This window comes from Sus scrofa, chromosome 11 (assembly GCF_054392235.1).
Source record: "Sus scrofa isolate SSC_HxYL_T2T_F1_AM1 chromosome 11, Sscrofa_HxYL_maternal_Yorkshire_Landrace_v2.0, whole genome shotgun sequence".
Taxonomy (NCBI): Eukaryota; Metazoa; Chordata; class Mammalia; order Artiodactyla; family Suidae; genus Sus; species Sus scrofa.
Genome location: NC_139393.1, coordinates 24,185,767 through 24,208,866, shown reverse-complemented (window position 1 = coordinate 24,208,866; position 23,100 = coordinate 24,185,767). Strand labels below are relative to the sequence as shown.

General features: G+C 47.2%; 1 protein-coding gene across 36 annotated transcripts in view; it reads right to left on the bottom strand.

The window, feature by feature from the left end:
- Positions 1 to 23,100, bottom strand: part of ENOX1 (ecto-NOX disulfide-thiol exchanger 1) — a 658,487-nt gene that overhangs the window by 145,918 nt on the left and 489,469 nt on the right. For all 36 annotated transcript variants that reach the window (XR_014819514.1, XR_014819513.1, XR_014819515.1 and 33 more), the window contains one exon: positions 18,337 to 18,549. Coding sequence is in view for 26 of the 36 variants with exons in the window: in XM_084981818.1 (XP_084837944.1) it covers positions 18,337 to 18,549 (213 nt within the window). In the remaining 10 variants the exon portion in view is untranslated. The remainder of the gene's footprint in view (positions 1 to 18,336; positions 18,550 to 23,100) is intronic.

Below are 23,100 nucleotides of genomic sequence, written 5' to 3'. Positions count from 1 at the left end.
CTTAAACGGTTATTGATCTCGTAAGCACGGGATTAAGGAAATTACAGCTCTGAATGAACCATATGATTAAACCTGAACTTCTAAATATTTAGTTAGGAAGGCACCGTTAAAATGAGCTTCTTAGGGATGCTAACACTCTACTTAACATAAATCTTTCTTAAGTGATTCCCAAGGCTCTATTAGAAAAAAGGACATCAAAGCTCCTGCAAATCTTCCAGGTGCCCAAAGAATGTCAGAGAGTAACGGAATCATCCCCACAGAAGAGCAACACCTGGTGCCACAACTTCCAAAAATGAGCACACAAAAGAAACAAGTGCATGACAGATGAGAGGAAGAAAGCGGTTTCCTTTGCTTACTACATGGGGAATTTCTTCCAGGGCTAATAAGCAACTATTTCATCTAGGGCTCATCTTCACAGGGGCTTTTATATTTATTGTTTTTCTTGTTTTGTTTTGTTTTGTCTTTTAGGACGCTCCCAGGCTAGGGGTCGAATCAGAGCTACAGCCACCAGCCTCCGCCACAGCCAGAGCCACACCAGATCCGAGCCACGTCTGTGACCCACACCACAGCTCACGGCAATGCCGGATCCTCAACCCACTGAGTGAGTACGGGGATCGAACCCGCGTCCTCGTGGATCCTAGTCAGGTTCTAAACCTACTGAGGCACAACGGGAACTCTTGTTTATTGTTCTCTACCTCAAGAGAATCCTACCTCCAAATCTCCTTATTTATCCAACTTGATCATCAGGCCATCTGATGAATTTGCTGCACTCACTTTTAAAAGGAGGGCTTGCCATTAGCGAAGCTCACAATCCTCTTGAATGCACCCCCTCCTGTCTGGCCTGGAGGACACAAAGCTGTCAGAGGAGTCCTGCTGAGCTGCTCCAAGGGCTGGCTTTCACTGGCCACCCACCTTCGGGGCTCTGCTCGGCTGGACCAAAGCGTGGCTGGCAGAGGAGACCTGGTCACCTCGCCCCCACCCTGCTTGGGCTTCCTGTTGTTTTACCTGCAGGAAGACTGAGGTCAATGGGCTCAAGCTGCCTGCTGCACGGGCAACGCAGAGCCGCCAGCCCAAAACACAGTGTGGACTCTGCCCTCTGAGGGGGCTGGCGGGGGTGGTGATCCTGGGATTGTTAACGAGGGAGGGGTCCCACTGCCTTTCATGGCTGAGCTCTTTGGTCAGCATCACTTCGAAGAGTAAGAACTCTAGTGTTTTGATACCAGGCCCGAGGGGAAAAAAAAAAAAAAAAAAAAAAAAAGGACAGGGAGGGATGAGGCTGAGTATTTGGATGCTAACAGTCAAAATTCTGCCATCAAACAAGGAAGGCTGTTAATAAAGGGGATACATGGGAAGAGGAAATTATGTGGCCCCTTAAGTGTGCGTGTGGAGTGAGAGGAAGGTAAGAGAGACCAGGAATGCACATGGAGGGGTCCAGAAGGGAGGGAACTTAGAAGAAAGACTCTGCGCAGGTTTGAGGGTAAAAACAGATATATTCACACCTACTGAAACCACATCCTCTTGCAAATATTCTGTCTGAGGCGAAATACCTCTGTTATTTAGCACATGTCATTACCACATCGCGGACGTAACTTCATTCATTCATTCCACAGACCTCTGAGACCCTACTGGTTCGCAGCACTTGACTGACTGCTAGAAACATGATGAAGACCAAGCCCATGCCCTGGGTGAGATCTTAGTCTCCAGGAAGGAAACAAAGGCAAGCAGGTCCCCTTCCCATGTACAAGAGGTATGGAGGACAGCAATGGGAGCAGGTGATGAAGTCAGTGGGTTGGAATCATGGAACACGGCCAAAGAAGGCAACATTCGCCAGGTCTTAAGTGATGCATCAAAGCTTGCCCAGCAGAGAAGGTAGGGGCGGCGGGTTCAAAGGCTGGCTGGAGTTGAGAATGAAGTCTGCGGGCAAGGAGCTGATGGGGGTGGGGCTAAAGCTGGGTGGGGATGAATCAGGAAGGACCATGTGTGCTAAGCCAGACTGTGAGTTGGTACTGTAGGCTAGAGGTGGCCCATGCAAATAGGATTTGTTCAAGACGATGCAGGCTTGAATTAAGACAGAGCACTGGAGTGGAGGGAGGAGCAAGGAGCCAATGGATGGGGCGAGTTGACTTGTTACGAGGGAAGAAAGAGGTGACTCAAGCTTGAGAAGTACAACAGAGACCAGGGCACGAGTACAGGAGTTCCCACCATGGTATGGTGGGTTAAGAATCTGATGGCAGCGGCTCGGGTCACTGCAGAGGCATGGGTTCGGTGCCCGGCCCAGTGCAGTGGGTCAAAGAATCCAATGCTATCACTTCCATGGCGTAGGCTGCAGCTGGGACTCAGACTCGATCTCTGTCCTGGGAACTTCCACGTGCCATGGGTGTGGCCATAAGGAAAAAAAAAAAAAAAAACCCAAAACAAAGAGGATGAGAGGACAGGTGGAGGTCTGAGAAAGAAGATAAAGTGTCTGCTGATGGACAGGCTGAATCTGAGATGTGTGATGGTCATCCAGATGGAGCCGAAATACCTATCGGAAGTTCAGAAATTCAGAGATCTATCTTGAATTTTCTGGGTCATTCTCAAATCATGTAGTTGCATTCTTTTCAACTGTAGAATTCATTGAAAGCAAAACTAAATATGATTCTTTTTATACCTCTTTTCTCATTAAGTTTTATACTCCCACCCCAACACACATACTAACAAATTCAACCAAAGATCGAAACTTGAGAACCCTGTAACTCAGTTTGGGTTTAAAAACTACTTGCACTGTGTTTCCAAAGCCAGGTTGACTGCTCTTCTTTCTATGAAGACTGCCCCTCAACCAGCCATGTGTCTTGCAAAGGTAAGTTCCTGGCCACACAAAAGGACTCGGAAGAGTGCCTGGGTCAGTACAAATTCATCACCATTAGGGAAAAACTACCTCCAAGGGTATGCGTCCAATGTGATGCAAAGACAGCATATTTTTAAAAACCATACATCAGGGTGACTGCCAGGATTGAGGTCCCAGGGAAAGAGCACGCCCTCTTCATGGTTTCCAGCAGGAAAGACCAAAGAGCAAATCTGAATTCCATCACCACTCACCACCTCTCCAGCAGAATCCACAGTACTTGTTCCAGGCACCGCGCAACGGCTAGTTACCAACTCAATGGGCTCTTTGACACTAAACAAGATGGCACCAGTCTTTGTTCAAAACGGGAGCATGCAGAAGTTGTGCTGTGAGCAAAAGAGGTTCAGATTGACCCCCACGGAGTCTTTACAACCCTGTGGGTCTATAAAGTGGTAGCTGGAAGGCCCCACCCAAGCCTACAGCGGTTATATACTTCAAACTGTTGGAAGCACTATCAACAGAAATACAAATTCTCCATGAGAGAATTTGTAGTTATTCTTCACACTTTGCAAATTCTACCCTTCCCCACACCCAATGCTATGTGTCTAGGTTTGCCTAAATTAGGTTATTCGAAAACAAAGGAAAAAAGAAAAGGGACCGATTTTTCAAAAGTATGCTTGACTGTCCCTTTCAGACGTCACTATAGAGTCCCTGGAACATATCCAGCAGGTGTCATGAACACCAAGGGAGGAGAAATGGAGCTTTGAGAAAACTGTGAGCCGCTTTTTACAGAGGCAAACCTCTTGCTAAAAGATAACCTGAGGGAGTTCCCATCGTGGGGCAGTGGTTAATGAACCCAACTAGGAACCATGAGGTTGCGGGTTCAATCCCTGGCCTTGCTCAGTGGGTTAAGGATCTGGTGTTGCCGTCAGCTGGGGTGTAGGTTGCAGATGCGGCTTGGATCCTGAGTTGCTGTGGCTACAGTTACACCCCTAGCCTGGGAACCTCCATATGCCACGGGCCCAGCCCTAGAAAAGACAAAAGAAAAAAAAAAAAAAGATAACCTGAAGATCTACTAAAATTTTTGGTTTATTTTAGCAAAAATGGATTCTCATTGGGCAGCACCAAACCGGAAGCAGTTACCAGTGCTCCAGAGATAGGAGCTGGGGAGAGACTTCCAGCGAAAAGGCAGAGGCAACGCAAAGAGATTATGCATTGGCTGCAGCTTCAAGCCTCGCTGGTTATTTGTGATTGCTTGTCCGTGACCTTCAATGCCCTAACCTTGAGGCACTTATGGACTTAGGTTCTGGTTGGCTTCCGTAGGCCACCACCACCTTGGAGCCTCATCAGTCTCATGGCCTCAGTGTTTGGGTGGTCAATTAACTGAACGCCCTACTAGTGATGATTCATTCTCTTATACACACAACAGGCGCATATACTTGTATATATTCTTGAGAATTGCAAAAAAATTTAACCCTTTGTTTTGGAACGTCCCTTGCACTTCAAACTGCTGGGACATCTGCTGACTTCAGAAGAGATGTCTTAGGAGTTTCTGTTGTGGCTCAGCAGTAACCAACCTGCCTAGTATCCATGAGGATGCAGGTTTGACCCCTGGCCTCGCTCAGTGGGTTAAGGATCCGGTGATGCCGTGAGCTGTGGTGTAGGTTGCAGATAAGGCTCAGATCTGCGTTGCTGTGGCTGTGGTGTAGGCCGGCAGCTACAGCTCTGATTTGACCCCTAGCGTGGGAACCTCCACATGCTGCGGGTATGGTCCTTAAAAAAAAAAAAAAAACCCACAAAAAACTGAACAAATGTCTTACACAAAAGAGAACTTTATAAATTATCTTGAGAAGTGCTTGTCTCCAGGCTTCTCGAAAAAGACGAGCTCAGAACAGGACATTCACTGACTCGGGAACAGACCACACTTAAAAGAGCTCTCTCTCTGGGAAGAAGCCTGACACCAAGCATAATACCTCAGACTTTGGGGCTGCACAAGGCTCTGGTTTTTGAGCTCTGGGCAGAAAAGCATTGAAAGCACTGAGAGAGGGAGTTCCTGTCATGGCTCAGTGGTAACAAACCTGACTAGTATCCATAAGGACACAGGTTTGACCCCTGGCCTCGCTCAGTGGGTTCAGGATCTGGCGTTGCTGTTGCCATGAGCTGTGGTGTAGGTCGCAGACGCGGCCTGGATCTTGAGTTGCTGTGGCTGTGGTGTAGACTGGCAGCTGTAGCTCCGATTGGTCCCCTAGCCTGGGAACCTCCATGTGCTGAGGGTGCGGCCCTAAAAAGACCAAAAAAAGAAGAAAGAAGAAAGAAAGAAAGCATTGAGAGACAAAAGTCAAGCCAGGCTCCTCCAAAGGATACAGGCTCAGACCTTCTCCCCTGTCCTCCTAAGTGCCTGTCTCAGAGGCCTAGCACCTCGTTTTTTTGTTTTTTGTCTTTATAGGGTCACACCCGCAGCATATGGAGGTTCCCAGGCTAGGGGTCCAATTGGAGCTGTAGCCGCCGGCCTACACCACAGCCACGGCCACGGCCACTGCCACTGCCACACTGGATCCCAGCTGCGTCTGTGAGCTACACCATAGCTCACGGCAACACCAGACCCTTAACCCACTGAGCAAGCCTAGGGATCAAACCCGCCACCTCATGGTTCCTAGTTGGATTCGTTTCCTCTGCATCATGATGGGAACTCCCTGCCCCCTGTGTCTTTTGTTCCAGCCCAGCATCTGTGAAAGAACCTTCAATCTACTTAGTGTCCCAAATATCTGGAGAACCTGATTAAGTCCTTACCGGCAGTAGGCCCGCCTACATAGAGCATCTCAAACAAATCTTCCAAGCTTAATTTTTGTTGTCATTGTTATCTGGGCTCACAATAGAGCCTTAACTCTAAAGGGTTCAGAGGAAATTTCATTTTCCTTTAAGGGATAACATTTTTTCCCCCAAATCCCCTGTGAATAGCTCCTGAGAGATTTCCAAAGGCATGCAACAAATGAAATAGCTGCATCCCCCCCCAACCCTAGCCAGTTAGTGTTGTTTTTAAAAAACACTTAAAGCTCGGGTGGGACGGATGAGCCTTGGCCCTGGATTGAAGGATTATTGCAGAGCAGGGAATAAGTGGTTTGGGCCCTTGGATGCCCAGATCAAGCCAGAGGGAGGGGTAGTTAGTGTTGAACAGGACAGAGGAAGCTGCCAAAGTGATTCCCAGAGAGCCTTCCGGGCCCTCACTCGGGTTCTGGGTCCTGAGCTCAGGAGCCTGCCAGTCAGTCTGGCAGGCAGCCCAGGACACAGAATTAACTCGGTCCAACCTTCCTTAATGTATGTTACAGAGGCATGGACTGGAATTTCAAGTCGAGGAGGAAAAAGGACATGCCGGGGTTTTGTCTCGAGATGAGGAAAAAGAGCCAGGCGTCGTGACACCAAGAATCCATCACAGCCCTGTGAAACCTGAAGCCAAAACGCAAATGGCAGACTCTGGGGTCCCCACCTTCCTGGCTGGAGGAGGCCAGAAACGCGGTTCTTTGGGGGAATGGAATGGGGATAGAAGAAAAAAACATGCTGTTCAAATTATAAAGAAAAAAAAAAAAAAAAGAAACAAAGTACTTTTACCAATTTTTTTTTATATTATAGTTGATTTATAACGTTCTGCCAATTTCTGCCACACAGCAAAGTGAACCAGTCAGTCTGGCAGTTATATATATATTCCTTTTCTCATATTCTCTCCCATCATGTTCTGTCCCAAGAGACTGGATAGAGTTCCCTGTGCTGTGCAGTAGGACCTCACCGCTTATCCATTCTAAATGGAATTGTTTGCATCTACCAACCCCAAACTCTCAGTTCCTACTTTTAGCAAATTTTTAAGCAAGCAGGAAAGGGTGACATTGTCCAGGGAAATGGGAGGATATTGGGCAGACAGCGACTTTTTGAAGCTTTGTATAAATCCCGGTACGTTTCAGAGAACCACAGGTCCTCTTCTTAATGCATCTATTCAAATAGGCTGGCAAGCTATGGAACAAAAATCGATGAGGCTATCATAATTTTAATGGTTCCTTACAATATAGAGCACTTATTAGGCTTTTGAAAATCCAATACATCCCCGTGTCTAGATTATCCTGATTGATGAAATAAAAGTAATGTATGTATATAAGAAAAAAGGAATCAAATGAAAAGTCAAAAGTCTGCCTTCCCTTCTTGACCAGGGCCCAGTGTCTCTCTTCAAAGGTAACCAAGATTAACAGCTTATGCATCCAGAGAAAAAGTTATAAGTAAAATACACATGGTGTATATTTTTCTCTGTGCAATCTTTTTGTGCCTACATAAAGGTGGTAAGACGATATACACTGTGCTATATCTTGCTCTTTTTTACTTAGTTTATCTTAACCACCTAATCTTATGTATATTACTAATAAGGCTGCACTGAATAGCCTCAGACATATCTTCTGACACTTCTTTTATATCAGATCATTAGAAGACTTTTTTTTTTTTTTTGGTCTTTTGTTAGAGCTGCACCCATGACTTATGGAGAGTCCAGGCCAGGGGTTGAACCAGAGCTGCACCTGCCGGCCTACACCACAGCCACAGCAACGCCAGATCGGAGCCTCATCTCTGGCCTGCACCAAAGATCACGGCAATGCTGGATCCTTAACCCACTGAGAGAGACCAGGGATGGAACTCGTGTCCTTACGGATACTAGTCGAGTTCGTTGCCACTAAGCCACAATGGGAAATCCTATAAGAAATGCTCAACAGTGCAAAAAAAATAGTTAAGAATACCTGCAGTTTTAATTTGTTTTTGTTTGTTTTTGCTTTTAGGGATCCCCGGCACATGGCAGTTCCCAGGCTAGGGATCAAATCAAGAGCTACAGCTGCTGCTCTCTGCCACAGCCACAGCCACGCCAGACCCGAGCTGCATCTGCAAAATACATCGAGGCTCGAGGCAATGCTGGATCCTTAACCCACTGATCAAAGCCAGGGATCGAATCTGTGTCCTCATGCATATAAGTCCAGGTCATTACCACTGAGCCTCAATGGGAACTCTTAAGCAGAATGTTCTGATGCAAAGAAGCCAAATATTTGAGGCTGTGATGGGGCAAGGAGCTGCACCAAGCCCTCTCCAAAAGTCTGCTGAGGCATCTGAAGCACAGCGAAGCAGCAACCTAGGGTCTGGGAAAAAAGCTCCTGCCCATCTGCCGACCAGACTGCAACTGACACCTCTCAGCACCACGTTAATCTAAAATCCATTCCACCCTAATTCTGTTTATCCCTGTTGTTGAAGCATAAGCCTCAGCAGAGGAAGCTTGAGGTGGGGCCAAGGAAGTGCTTTTAGGGGTCTGGGAATCACACTCGGTTGGGGGCTGCCCAAGGGAAGGCAGGGGTTCAGGCAGCCCACAGTGCTGAGGTCGCGGCTTCCCCACCAAGCAGCTGTGTGGTCTAGAGAAACCTCCGCTTGTCGGAAACCCAAGTTCAAGGAGGGTGGACACGTCAATCCGGAATATCCTTTCTACCCCTGGGATCCCGTGGCACTGGGGGTCAGTGAACTTTCTGCAGGGAAGCTGACAACAAATACTTTTGGCTTTGCAGGGCACACAAGCACCTGCTAGAGCAGGGCGGGGGCGGGAGGCTGTGTCTACACATCTTGGCAGTTCTTCTCCTTCAATGGACATCCTCGCAAGCTGTCTGTGGCTACTTTTCATGATTCACCCTGGACAGTGATCTTTAGCTGGGGCACAAAGACGAGGCTGCACTTCTTTTTCAGTTGCACAGAGTCAAGAATGCCTCATCTCTGCCTTCAAGGAACTTTCCCGGTATCTCACTTTTCCTCTGATCTAATTTGAAAGTGTGCTGGCTTTAAAAAGTTTTTTGTGAAGGATTTTTTTAAAAGTGTGGATGCACTCCAAAGTAACTCAGAGACTGCTTCCTTAGAGCGCCCCCTCCCCCTCATGCTAGGCAGTGGCTTCTTTCCCAGTTCTTACCAACTGGGCTCAGATTAAGGTGACAAGGTTCTTTTTTTTTTTTTTTTTTTTTGGCTTTTTAGGGCCGCACCCGTGGAAGTTCCCAGGCTAAGGGTCAAACTGGAGCTACAGCTGCTGGCCTACACCACAGCCAGAGCAACACGGGATCCAAGCCTCCTCTGTGACCTACACCATAGCTCACGGCAATGCCGGATCCGTAACCCACGGAGCGAGGCCAGGGATCGAACCTGTGTCCTCCTGGATACTAGGTGGGTTCATGACTGCTGAGCCATGATGGGAACTCCAGGGTTTTTATCTTTAGCTCCCAGGAATTAAGATAGTTCCTGAACTTCTGTGTTCCACTCAACGTTTATATTCTAATTCTTGAAATCTAGGCTTCTACAATTCTTTAAAGTTGCAGAGTGGAAGATTTAATTTTTCTCCCATATTCGGTTGTCATTAAATTAAAAAACAGTGTTAACAGCATACCGCCTTCTTGGCTCAGTCCTAGATAGATACCTTATTTTTTTTGAAAAGGAAGACTGAAAGGAGATACCAGAAAAAAGAAAAAAAAAGGCTCACCTCGGTGGTGGCCAGCTTCCAGCATCTTCTGCTATCAGTTCTGGTGTCCCATGAAATAGAAAATCCTACGCTCACCTTTGATTTAAAAGTCTTTATAAAACAGACTTTCCTCTGGACAGTTATTCCGAGAGCAAAGAGGTATTATTATTATTTTTTAAATGAAAACTATGTTTGCAGCACTTAAAACATTGGCAAATACAGCCATCTCTATGCTTTTAAGGAGCAGTGGAAAGCCCGCTCAGTCGCTGAAGCAGTTATGGGGAGGTTTTTTTTTTTTTTTTTTTCCCTCCACGCATGCACCATAGCCATGATGGCCAGAGACGTGGGAAAACATTTTAACACTTCATAAAATTCTTTTTCGACAGCAGAGACAGAGGAGCCAGATTTCCCTTGGTGGAAATTAAAGAAAAAAATGTTTAGTGGAGACGTTCCTGAGAAGGAAATGATTTCAGAAAAGGGCTTTTTAGGCAGGAGAAATGTGGACAAGGATGCCCATCTGCCTGAAAGTGGGGGTGAGTGGGGGGGCGGAATGGGCTGTCAAGGTTCACACGGAGATCAGAAACCCCTCACATTTCAGAGAGGCTTTTACGAGCTTAGTCAAGTAAACAGAGGAGGATGTGGCAGAGGAGAAGGGTCGGTGCAAGATGCAGCCCCTTGGACATGAGTTCTGTCCAGTCTGCATCACCAGCAGGGGGCCACACACACTCTGTCGGGGGAGGGGGGGGGTTGCAGGAGGGTAACCTCCCCAGCAAGGCGGAGTCTGGGCATGCGCAGGGAGAACCACCCGATCCCCTGTTTCATGATCAGCTCAGGAACTAATGACATTTTGGCTGGGTCCTGGCAGGTGCCTGTGGTGTTCAGACATTCATAGATGTTCAAGGGTGGATGTTGTTTGATATGATAAGGGCAGGTGAATTGTCAGGGTGGGAAGAGACTCTAGGGGTTGCCTGGAAAACCCTTGTACCATAGTGATGAGAGAATGAAGACTCAAGGAGCTTCCAAGACCTTCCTCAAGTCACCTGGCGAATGAATGGTCAAGCTTGGATCAGACCTGGAATCAGAACCAGGATCTCTTCGTGTCTGGTTGAAAGTCTCTCCACTGTTGGCTCTTTTTGAGATCTAAGATGCGGTTGATGCCATTTCCTATCATAAATATATAAAGCAAATTTGCAGGATGGTTCTAACATTCCCGATCTCCAGGTTAAAGTAACATTAATAACAGTGCTGTAATACTACTTCTGCAAAATTCTCAAGTATAGCCGATGTATTTGACCTTTAAGGAGAATGGTATATTAGAGCAAAGCCAGTTGAGATCATGGTTTACTCCCCAACCCGATATTTAGAGTATTTTTTTTTTTTTTTTAGGGCTGCACCTGCAGCATATGGAGGTTCCCAGGCTGGGAGTCTAATTAGAGCTACAACTGCCTGCCTATGCAACGCTGAATCCAAGCCACATCTTCAACCTACACCACAGCTCACAGCAACACCAGATCCTTAACCCCCTGAGCGAAGCCAGGGATTGAACTTGCAACCTCATGGTTCCTAGTCAGATCCATTTCCGACGTGCCACAATGGGGAACTCCCCAACACTTGGAATATGTTTTGCAGTTATTAGCTCCCAGCCCAATTTCCAATACCACCTTCGTTTCCACCAACAATATTTGATCAACAACCAGTATCTGTACTGAGGTGCTTCCAAGAATTATGCCTGAAAGGGGGGCCGTGAGGTGGGAAAAGAGAGTAGTAAATGCTTTCTGTCTCTATTTAGCCTCAACTCAGGACAGAGGAAAAAACCCATACGCCCAAACCTGATGCTGAGAAAATAATCAAATGCTCAAGTAGACAGGATTAACGAGCACTGCAGAAGGAGCAGAAAGGGAGGCGGTTAGACGTACAGAATAGACAGGAAGGCGTCATGGAGGAGGTGTCACAGGAGCTTCGGTTCTGGCCTGGGAAGGAGGGGAAATACTTCAGACGAAGGATGGGAAGGTGGGAAAGAGGGTCCTGCTAGAGTAGAGGCAAAGCCTTCCTTTTCTAACCAGGTGGCGGTGTGTCTATGCAAAGGTGATGCTAGCACACTTCTTCCACTCCACCTGTAAACTGTAAGTTTACAGTTATAATCTCCTGATTATTTTCATTTTTCATAAGTACATGTACACACACACACACAGAAAGCAAACTGTCCAAGGAGCCAAGAGGCTTGGGTTCCAATCTGCCCAGAAACCACCAAATGATTAGGGCCTATCAGGTGTCCTCCCTGAACCTCAGTCTCCTCCTCTAGAAAAGGAGAGCATTTGGGGGCCAACGAGCCTCTGAGGCCCCCTGCAGTTCTGATATTCGGCAATGTCTACTTCCCCGTCCTGCTCATTGACATGCATGGTAGGTACTCTTAAATTAATATTAATGAGCCCCTCTCTGTCGTTGCCGTCTGCTTCCCGTTTGCCTTTTCCCCACTTTGCTCCCTTCCCTCTCTCCTCTCTCACCAGGAAGCGTGCTGGGCAAGTGCCCGAGTGGGCCTATCATGGAGTGTTTAAATTTTCATTAGATACGTGTGTGTTGGAACAAGGCATGCACAATTGATCATCCTGGCATGCATATTAATAAGTGAGCGCTGTGCGACATGCTTCTTCAACTTTTGAAACAGCTCCTCTTTGAGCTTGGAAATGACAAGCTTCACTCATCACCGAAAAACTCAAGATGGGCAGGCCTACGGGGAGTTCCTATGAGGTGCCCATGCTTAAAAAGAAAAGATCAAAAGCTGAGAAGGCCTCTCAGGTGGGAAACCGGGGGGGAAGGTGTTGCGCGATGGACAGGTTAGGCAACGACACAAGGATGGTGCAAGGATACGATGACATAAGCATGAGAGGATTCGCTTCCACATCTAGCAAATGAGATCCATGAAGCTGGCCTGGAAAGGAGGGCAAAGCCCCAGGTGCCCCAACGGGACAGATGATGCTCTCACCCAGTCTTCGAAAACCACACATCCGTGGTCAGACGTGAAAAACGATCCTAAGACGTGTGTGGATACTTTACTCCCCCAACTCTAGGTTGGGTTTAATTGCTGCTCTTTGACACTTTACGCCAAGGCTCAGATGGCAACAATGCCTGTGCACTTTTTTTTCGTGCCCATGGCATGTGGAAGTTCCTTGGCCAGGGATCGAACCTGCGCCACAGCAGTAACACCACCAGATCCTTAACCCCCTGAGCCACCAGGAAACTCCTCTATTTGCTTTAAATATCCAACCCTGGAGAGAAGGTTAGAACTTAAATGTTGGCAGAACAGAGCCCCAACAAAGCTAGAAGGTAACTGCTGGCCTTTGATGTAAGACCTTGAAATAAATCACGTTTTCTTTATGTAATTATTCATGGCTCTTGATTTTTTGCCTTTGAGCAAATGCTTTTTGTTCAAATAAGAAAGCCAGGGCGAATATGGTAAGACAAGGAGATGTGTGCCTTCGAGCCAGCTTAATGAACCAACACTCAATGGAATTTCCCCTCTCCTGTTCTACCAGTTGGCTATTTCCAAAAAGCTTATATAGGGACCACACTTTTAATGTGCTTGGAATATACCTGAATGTTCCTGGGAGTTGTTCGGTGGGTCCTCCCTTCAGGATACCCGGCTGGCCCCACTTGCTGGAATACGCTGGCTCAACAATATACCTGCTTCCAAACTGCCTACAAACGGTTCCCTGAAACTGGACTTTCTAACGGAGAGGCGCCCCTGGGATGCTAGGGGAACGGCAGTGACACTGGGGGGGGTCATTTATGGGGGAGGGTGCAATCGCCAAATAACCAGATTTCCAGCCACTGTGGGGAAAACAAGCTGAGAGGTAGGTCCTGAATCTTACTGCTATCCCAATCTAACTCAAAAGGACCAAGCCAAGTGGGACTCCTGGGGTGTTTGCCAGGAATATGCGTGCCGATAAATGGGGGTATGACTGGTTCTGCCTTTGGAAAAATATGGCAAATATGTGTCTTCATACGCAGAGGCTGTGGACTTGTGCAGCTATTGGTTTAGAGGCAGCTCTGTGTATGGACACCCAACTCACCCTGAGGCTGGCTGGGGGAAGCCGGAAACAGGGCTGAGACAAACACAAGTCCACCAGACGTGAACTGAGATATATTTAAAAATTCAAAGGATGAGAATATGAACACACATCTACCCGGCAAGCTAGGTTACTGCTAATATTTTCATGACCGCTTTCGTGGGTAGAATTTGGTTCCCCTTTGCATCTAGGGAATTGTCAGCTTTGTAAAAGCACAGAGGAATGAATAGAAAATTCTGAGATTGCTCAGTGAGCCATGCAATGTTCCTGTTCTACCTCGCAGGCTTCATTCCAGCTGAGGCGCCCATTTAAAGTCCCTGCCATCTTGGGGTCATCCTGAAGGGTCCTGGAAATCAGGGATGCACACGAAGGTCCCTCGGGCCCTCGGTGACTGGGGCGAGGACCCCCTGGACAGCTCGCGGTTGGGGAGGGGGGGCGCTGTCAAGTGCAGCTGGGGTTTTCACAATCTCTGTTGACATCTGCTGGCTGCTGGAATCCGTCCCAGAATCAAATGCCAGGGTTAAGGGGGAACCTCACAAATAGTAATAGGAAGATGGGAGAACGTACAGGATGTCAGACAGTGACAAATGGGGACATGTCAACATGAACTTTCATTTATTGTTTATTTTTCTGCCCCAGCTCTCCTAATAGCCTCTAGCCTGTTACCAAGGGTCTGGGAAAAGAGAGCAATTTCCGACAAAAGCAGAGCTGGTGAGCTGTTTTTTTTTAAAAAAAAAAAAATTGCAGAGTTTCCATCGTGGCTCAGTGGTTAGTGAACCTAACATCCATGAGGATGTGGGTTCCATCCCTGGTCTTGCTCAGTGGGTTAAGGATCCAGCGTTGCCGTGAGCTGTGGTGTAGGTTGCACATGCAGCTTGGATCCCAAGGTTGGTGTGGCTCTGGCGTAGGCCGGTGGCTACAGCTCCAACTGGACCCCTAGCCAGGGAACCTCCATATGCCATGAGGGTGGCCCTAAAGAGACAAAAAAAAATGTTTGATTACACGCACAAGGTGAAACCCCGTTATCCACAGACAGTGGTAGTGCCAATGCCAAACTGTTCTGTGAGGCTCCTGGAAGCTTCTGGACTCAGTGTTTCAGACTCCCGTCCTTCCAATGTGCTCATCCATTCACTCACTCATCCACCAAAGGTTTTCTGCATATTTCCACGTTCCAGGCACTTGATATGTATCAGTGACTAAGAGAGACATATCCTTTCCTTTGTGATGCTTATTATAATAACGGACGGAAAGCAGATGATTCATTAAATGAGGACCTGATGAGATGCAGGGGTGGGTCAGGAAGCCCCCTCTGGGAGGGAGGGACTTACAGGATGAGAAGGATTCAGGTACGAAGAGTGCAGGGAAGAGCACACCGGACAGAGGGAACAGATGTGCAAAGGCTCAGAGGTGGGAGGCAGCTCTGATGGGATCGGCGCAAAAGAAGCTGATGGGGATGACATGTCATGAGTTGAGGGAAAGCTGACACAGAGGCAAGCCCGGAGAGTGCTGGGCATGCGAGAAGGCAGGTCATTTTAGGTGCAAAGGGATTTAAGTGGGGAAGATAGGCTCTGAGTTACATCAGACAATGTGTGAAAAACAGACTGAGCTGGAGTGAAGGAGGAAAGGAGGGATTACAGAGCAGAAACTGCAATTCTCCCCTCCTTCGTTACTCAGAGAACTCCAGTTTTATGATGGAGAGCAATGAGCCCAATCAAAAAAGGGCATTTCCTATTTTCCTTGTCACTGGGCATGGCCACATATAATAACTCTGTACAATGAGACATAAATGGAAGCCTGCTGGGGCTCTTTGGGCCAGTTTTGCTTTCCCACTCTACAGGTGCAACCCTTTCCTCTTTCTTCCTCCCCTTTTTCTTATGTGATTCAAATCCGTGAAAAAAAATGATGTGATGGCAGGAGCAACTGCAGCCCTCTTACCCATCTAGGGAGGCTAACAGCATCACAGAAACCTCAGGCTTAACAGCCTTGAACCACTGAACCAGTGCCAATAGACACTTAAATCTAGATTTCACTGTGCATGAAAAGGAAATACTTCATTTAAGACACAGTGTGGTGGGGTTTTCTGTTAGATGGACATAGTATCTAGCTGACATACCAGGTTCTTACTGTAGGTCAGGTGGCCTGCACTGAATGGTGGTGGTTAAGAGGAAGAAAAGGGGGGTCAATTCTGCATGTTGAAACAATGGGTTTCCTAGATGCGGCCTTTGCTGGTGGGGGACAGTGGGTGTAAAAAGGACTTACAGGGTTTTGGTCTGAGAATTTATTAAAGGGGGACGTTAAAACCCAAAGAGGAACAAGTTTAAAGCTTAAAAGCAAGAATTTCACTTTTGATATTTTGTAGATGAGGTGCCTAAATATATCTATAATAATAATCTCTAGTCTGGTGGTTTCCGTGAAGCAGGATTTCTCTCCAAAATTCCTGGCCTTGCTTTTCAGGGAGCAAGAGCACAGCAGACCCTGGAACAACATGGGTTTGAACTGCATGGGTCCACTTACATATACTGCAATACTGCTGCATCTGTGGTTGGTTGAATCTGAGGTTGTGGAACCGCAGATAGGAAGGCACAACTGTAAAGTTATGCAAAGATTCTTCACCATGCAGAGGGTCCAAGCTTCTAACTCCCTGCGTGTTGATCAAGGGTCACCTGCACTCATCCCCCTCTGCTTCTCTGCGTGCTATGTGATACACACAGGTGCAGGCTCCAGAAGAAGCAGCCTGCGGTGCTCGCGTCTGCCTGTGGCCAGATGCTCAACCCCCAGGTCCAGCATCATGAGGCCCATCGTTGCTGCAGATCTCAACCCCATCCTCCAATTCTGCTTTTATCAGCAGTTAAACACTGATGTCTCTAACCCCACATGCTGGACTTTTTTGTCTCTCACAGGTTTCACCCCTGGGCTAGCTCATACCTGTGTAATATTAGCCACGCTTGTTTTTAACAGGTGCTTTTGTGTGTGTGTGTGTGTGTGTGTCTGTGTGTGTGTGTGTGTGTGTGTCTGTGTTTTTAGGGCCGCACCCAGGCATACGGCAGTTCCCAGACTAGGGGTCGATTCGGAGCTGTAGCTGCTGGCTTATAGCACAGCCACAGCAACTTGGGATCTGAGCCACGTCTGCAACCTACACCACAGCTCATGGCAATGCAGGATCTTTAACCCACTTAGCGAGGCCAGGGATCAAACCCGCATCCTCATGGATCCTAGTCCGGGTTCGTTAACCCCTGAGCCATGAAGAGATCTCCAACAGGTGCTTTTTTATTGCCAGAAAGAAAACCAAAATCCTCCCTTATTCTACAGTGTGGCCTGCCTTGCTCTCCTCCTTGTGAGAGTCAAGGGTTGAGATTTTCCTGCCTGAGGGGACTGTACACTGCACAGAAATGAGGATTTATTTAAAACTGAGGCTAAAGAGCAAAAGGCAATCAGCAATCAGCCATCGGCCATCGTCCTACTGTTCAGGCAGTTGGCTTCTTGCCATAACTTTGCAGGAATGGCATTCTTGGAATGGTGTGGCCTTTCTCTCCCGCTCCTCTCTGCCGGCAACCCACCCTACCCTTCTCTACCTACTACTCCATCCTCTGCTTCCCTCCTTTAAAGGGAGTCTCGGTATCAGTACTTGATCCAAGCCCAGACAACCACAACTTCAGAACTGCTAGGCATGCGCAGTCAGGTCAAAGGAAATTGCTCACCACCGGGGACTCTAGGTAAGGCATCTGACCATGCCTCTGGTATGGTCAGAACTGATACAGCAGTTCTGTTTTCCCGTCTTTCCTTTTTCTTTTCTTTTTCCTATAAAGACAGATGTCCCAGGTGGGTTGGTATTTGGTCACCGCTCAGAGTTTATGTTTGGGAGTTTCCTTATACGATATTTAACGCTGCAGCCAAAATGATCTCTAGACAACAAAGTCACCTAAAACACATTTGTAGTTAAGATCCTGCTGTTTCATGCCCTTCTCACTCCTCATCCTGATGGGTACATTATTGCTGGGGTTTACACTGATGAAACAGGTGATTGGCATTTTGGCACATCCCCTTACTGAAAAGAATACTTATTCTCACAACGAACATGTAAATTGCATAGACCACCAGCCCGTGGGGGATCCTGCACCTGGTGTGGAAGACAGCGACGGGACTGTCACAGTGTCATTCAGTGGCTTTTACCACGCAAAGGCATGTCAGCCGCCGTGATGCATTATAACCACAGACACAGATAGAGCGCCCGCAAAAAACACACGCCCTTTTTTAAAAATAGAGCCCTGGGTAATTACCCTGACTACTGTTCTACGAGAAAACCTCCTTTATGCCTGCTCATCAATTTAGGATCCGGACATGAAAAATTACTGGCATTAAGTGGTTAAGGCGATTTGCTTTCCAAATGAAGAAAAGACAAAAAAAAAAAAAAACCAAAAATAAAAAAATAACACTGCAGAAAAACCTCTGCTTCTGACTTGCCCGTGTTGACAGCCAAGGCTCACCTCACCATAAAGGATCCTTTTTCTGATGGTACCTCCTCCTAAAGGACCACGTGGGAAAGGTGATCAGGGGCTGCTTCCTACTGTCGCCCCCCCCCTCCCCGGGCAGGTGGGTGGGTGGGTGGGGGCGGCCGCCCTGCAGGGGTGGTGTGAATTCTCGGTGGGTCCAGCATCCCCAGAAGCATCTGTCCGTCCCACCCCCGGGGACGGGACTGGGTGATCTGCCGAAAAGCTACAGAAACATTGCTCACCTTGAGAAGTAAGCTCTCGGGGGCGGGGTCCGTGCTGCTCCAAGTGGCCCCAGGACATGACATAGGTTATGAGGTTTGCCATTCGATATGGAGTAAGATGGGAAATTACTGGACTACTTACCCCCAAATGGGAAAAAAAAAAATGAGGACACAAGAAAAGGCAAACTCACAACAAAAGAGATGGCCCCTCCCAAGTGTTACTTACATTGCGTGAGGATCCCCGTTAAGGCGTTTTTGAAGTTCTCCTTGGCCTCCTCCATCTCCTGCTCGTGGGTGGCTTTCTCGTTCATCAGCCGGCGGATGTGGCTGTTGGCCGACTGGACCATGGAGTAGAACTGGTTGGCGGACCGCCGGTTCACCTCCCCTCGCTCAATCCAGGACAGCAGCACGGTGATGGCCTCTGAAAACTTGCTGTCGTCTGGAAACGGAAAATCACCAAATGCCCAAGTCACGCGGAGGCAAGATTTGGGTTTCCGCTTTGGTTCGTCTCTCAAGGCAGAGCACGGTCCATCCCAATGGATATGTTTTCAGAACTTGACCCATGAGCTTCCCCACGACCGACGGCCCCATCATCACTCAGCTTCTCTTTTCTCATCTAACTCCACTGCACCGCAGAGCCACCCAAGAAGGTGGTTCATGCTCTCATCTACCAATCTGATGAGCTTGACTGCAGAAGGTCTGTTCTGGGCATCCTTTTTAAATTATTATTATTTTTTAATTACTCAATGAATTTTATTACATGTATAGTTGTACAACAATCATCACAATCAAATTTTATCGCACGTCCATCCCAAACCCTCAGTGCATCTCCCTACCCCGTCCCCAACCTGTCTCATTTGAAAACCCTAAGTTTTTCAGTCTGTGAGTTAGTATCTGTTCTGAGCATCCTTTAAAATACAGAAGAACCTCATCCTTCCATCAAACCCAGACTTCTCTTTCTTGAGACTGGCTTGGAAAACTGTTACTCACCTATTTGTTCGCCAGTTCATTTCGTTTCTCTTTCATCAGAAATAGCACACAGCGATACTGGTTTTCTGACTTAGAATCTGCTGGGTTGTCATCAAGATTTGGATGACAGATTAAATGACTTTTAAAAGCGGGTGTAATGTAAGATATTGTTCCCAAGGTGGTAGTAGGAATACGTCAATTCTTGTTCTACTGATTTCACTTTAGGTTTAATGTAACCGATTTGATTAAACTCGAAATTAGAATATTTCTTTGCTTTCAACAAAAGAGGACCTGTTCCTGGCGTGAGCGGTGTTTGCTTTGGAAGGCTGTTAGAAACCCATCTGAACTTGGTTTGAACGGGGTGGGGTGGGGCTGGGATGAGGGGGCAGGAGGTTCCGCCTGTAAATAAGTGATGAAGTTCATTTCAGAGAAGCCAAGAGACTTGCCTGTTTGCACACAGTTACCGGAACCGTGTTGTATAGTTTGTAGATGGAGAAAAAGCAAGTGTGAATGTAACTCATTTAATCAGAACTGGAAGTGGTGTGTCAGCTATTACAACATCAATCGAACCCACTGCTGAGGGCTCACTGTGTATTTTCCAGACAAACTTGAGGACAAAAGCCTTTCATGGGGTTTTTTCCTACCCTGAGAAAATGGGATTTAAGAAAAATATCCTAGAAACTAGCACATTATAACTTAACTATACTGCTAAAAACCTTTTTTTTTTTAATAAAAAAGGAAAAATCTCCTGCCTTTTCCAAGTAAACGGCGGAGAGTTTGAATTCTAAAAATAAGGAGCAAAATTAGACTGAGTGCTTTAGATTCTTACTCATGGATGTGACAAATACCAAGTGCCTGTCATGCTCTGGCCACTGGAGATAAATCAGAGACACCCCTGCACACTGTGTGTGTATTCTATTGTTTATATATTACTATATACATTGTTGGGGTTTTTTGTCCTTTTAGGGCCGCACCTGTGGCGTATGAAATTCCCAGGCTGGAGACTGAATCGGAGCTGCAGCTGCCGGCCTACCCCACAGCAACACAGGATCCGAGCCATGTCTGTGATCTACACCACAGCTCATGGTAACATTGGATCCTTAGTGCAATGAGTGAGGTCAGAGATTGAACTCATGTCATCATGGATACTAGCTGGGTTCGTTACCCCTGAGCCGCAATGGGAACGCCTATATATTGTTTACAGATATAACCCACACTCACACAGACGCATACATCCATATATGTATAGACACTCCAGGTGAGCAGATAGAGGGTGGCTCATACTTGGTCATTAAAGCTCTTTATTTTATTTGACTCACCAGATGTTTCGTAATTGACCACTGTTGTTAGTATTTTACACACCACACGAAGCCTGCATTTGCGCGGAGTGCTTTGTGAATTTTGCACAGCCCTGGAGAAATACCAGGAGCATCTTTGCTCCCAGAGACCCCCTCCCAGACCAGGGCACAACTTCATTGCTGCGGCTGCCGCCTGCCCAGGAGGTACACGCACTGAGTGAAGGCAGAGTCCCCCAGCCCAGTGCCCGTGGAGGGGGGTCGGTCTTCTCCAGGGTGGAAATTGCTCTGAGGCTGGGCCAGCATCCTGGGCCCTCCCTCACCTGGGCAGTGCCAATCTGGGCTTGGGGAATCAAGCATTTTTCCTGTGCACACCTGCCCCTCTGGCCTCACACCCTGACCCCAAGGAGATAACTGGCCTGGGGAGGGTGCACGGGGTGCCCTGCATGGGAAAGCTTGGCATTTCCTTGCCCATCACAGCTCACGGGGAGCCAGCATGCACTTGCTCAGCACCATAGCTGGCTCATGTGGTTTCGTTAACTCTGGAATTTCAGTCTAAGTTCAACCCCTCAGTGAACTCCAGCTGCAGTGGGTTCTTATCTCATTTCATGGACCGGAGCGGCTTGTATAAGATAGAATCCATCACGTAACTTAACACTGCGTTCAGCCCGTGGAGAGGCCCATAATTTAGCCTTATGCTTCTGGGAGCCCCACTGCGATGCTTACAGTCGGAATAAATTCCGCCTCCCTCACACTCTCTGCCTCTCTCCCTGCCAATATGTGTTAGGAGAATGGGCCTCCGAAAAGACAGAAGAAACCACACGAATGCTTAGAGGAAATCCTTTTTTTTTTTCCTTTTGAAAAATAACAAGAAAAAAGAGAACTCTGACATCATGGACCATTTTTCCCTTTGGCTGTGACTTTCATCTCTACGTCACACAAAGAAAAATCCTGGATGTTTTTGTTACAGAGCTTCCAAGGAGAGAGAGCGATGTGGTTCCATCTTTCTTTCACTCGCATACGGGGCCCATCTTTTTTTTTTTTTCCTCTTGCTTGTGGTCACTCAGTTCATAAACACCCTAATTTATTGTCAGGAAGAACACACTTGAACTTTAAAAACAGATGTCTGTTCGGATGATCTTTAAAAAAAACAAATTGTTTTTATCTTCATTTTTATTTTTGGCTGCGCCCAGGGCATACGGAAGTTCCAGGGCCGAGATTGAACCTATGCCGTAGCTGTGACATGAGCCCCGGCAGTGACAACGGTGGATCCTTAACCTGCTGTGCCACCTCGGGAACGCCAAGCCAATCTTATTGTTTTTTACTCCTAGACCTAAAGCATAAGTTCACCAGCAGATTACAGTTAATTAATTGTTCTCAGAAAGAGAAAATACAATCCTAGGATTAAGCAATTGAGAATACACAATTTTATTTTATTTTTGTTGTTGTTGTTGTTGCTATTTCTTGGGCCGCTCCCGCAGCATATGGAGGTTCCCAGGCTAGGGGTTGAATCAGAGCTGTAGCCACCGGCCTACGCCAGAGCCACAGCAACGCGGGATCCGAGCCGTGTCTGCAACCTACACCACAGCTCACGGCAATGCCGGATCGTTAACCCACTGAGCAAGGGCAGGGACCGAACCCGCAACCTCATGGTTCCTAGTCGGATTCGTTAACCACTGCGCCACGACGGGAACTCCAGAATACACAATTTTAAAAGTCAGCAGGCAAGAGACTGTCTAATATTGTGACAAGGAATAAACAGTAGGCAGAATTCCATTTTCTTTATGTATACATCTAAGTTAAAAATCTCTATGATATTGTGTATCTCATATTTATACATATATATGGCTTAGTACATAGTTTTGAAAACTCCCAATTTCGTTCTCATTTCTGAACTTTCTGAGGCAGGCTGATGGAGGACGGATGTGCTGACATTCAAATTAACTGTGAGAACACTGGTTAACACGCAACTGCTAAGTCTAGTCAGTATCTGTTGCCACGTAAGACCAGACTTTGTTAATTACAACCACGTCAGCAGCTCCCTCTGAATGGCTATAGGAGGGCATCAGGAATGGTTATTTTCTTTTTTGTCTTTTCTAGGGCCGCGCTCGCAGCATATGGAGGTTCCCAGGCTAGGGGTCTAATCGGAACTGTAGCTGCCGACCTACACCACAGCTCACGGCAATGCCAGATCCTTAACCCACTGAGCGAGGCCAGGGATTGAACCCTCAACCTCACAGTTCCTAGTCAGATTCGTTAATCACTGAGCCACGACAGGAAATCCAGGGAATGGTTATTTTCAATAACCAACTGCAGATTCAATTTGGGATTCAGCGGAAAGACCACGGAGAAAACAGAAAACAATATAAACTAATTTAAGCAGGATGTGGACTGCGGCAGTTCATGCAGAAAAATATTAACACTGCTTGTAGAAATCACACCAAAGACGCACTGAGAACAATTCCTGATACTTGGCAGTGAACACGCGTAGGTCTAACTCTGAACATGGGTGCCCTTTAGAAATGAAAACACGCAGATGTGCCTTCGCCACCGTAAGCACTGGGAAAACTGGCACATTAGGAAGAGATTACGGACCTTTTGCTCACCAAAGATTGCCCAGTGTTTTCTGATCGGTGTCCTCATACTGTCACATCCGGGATACCACAGATGCTTGCCCCCTGGCCTCCCCTGATCTGCATTTTCCCCTTCAATCCGTCCCCCATTCC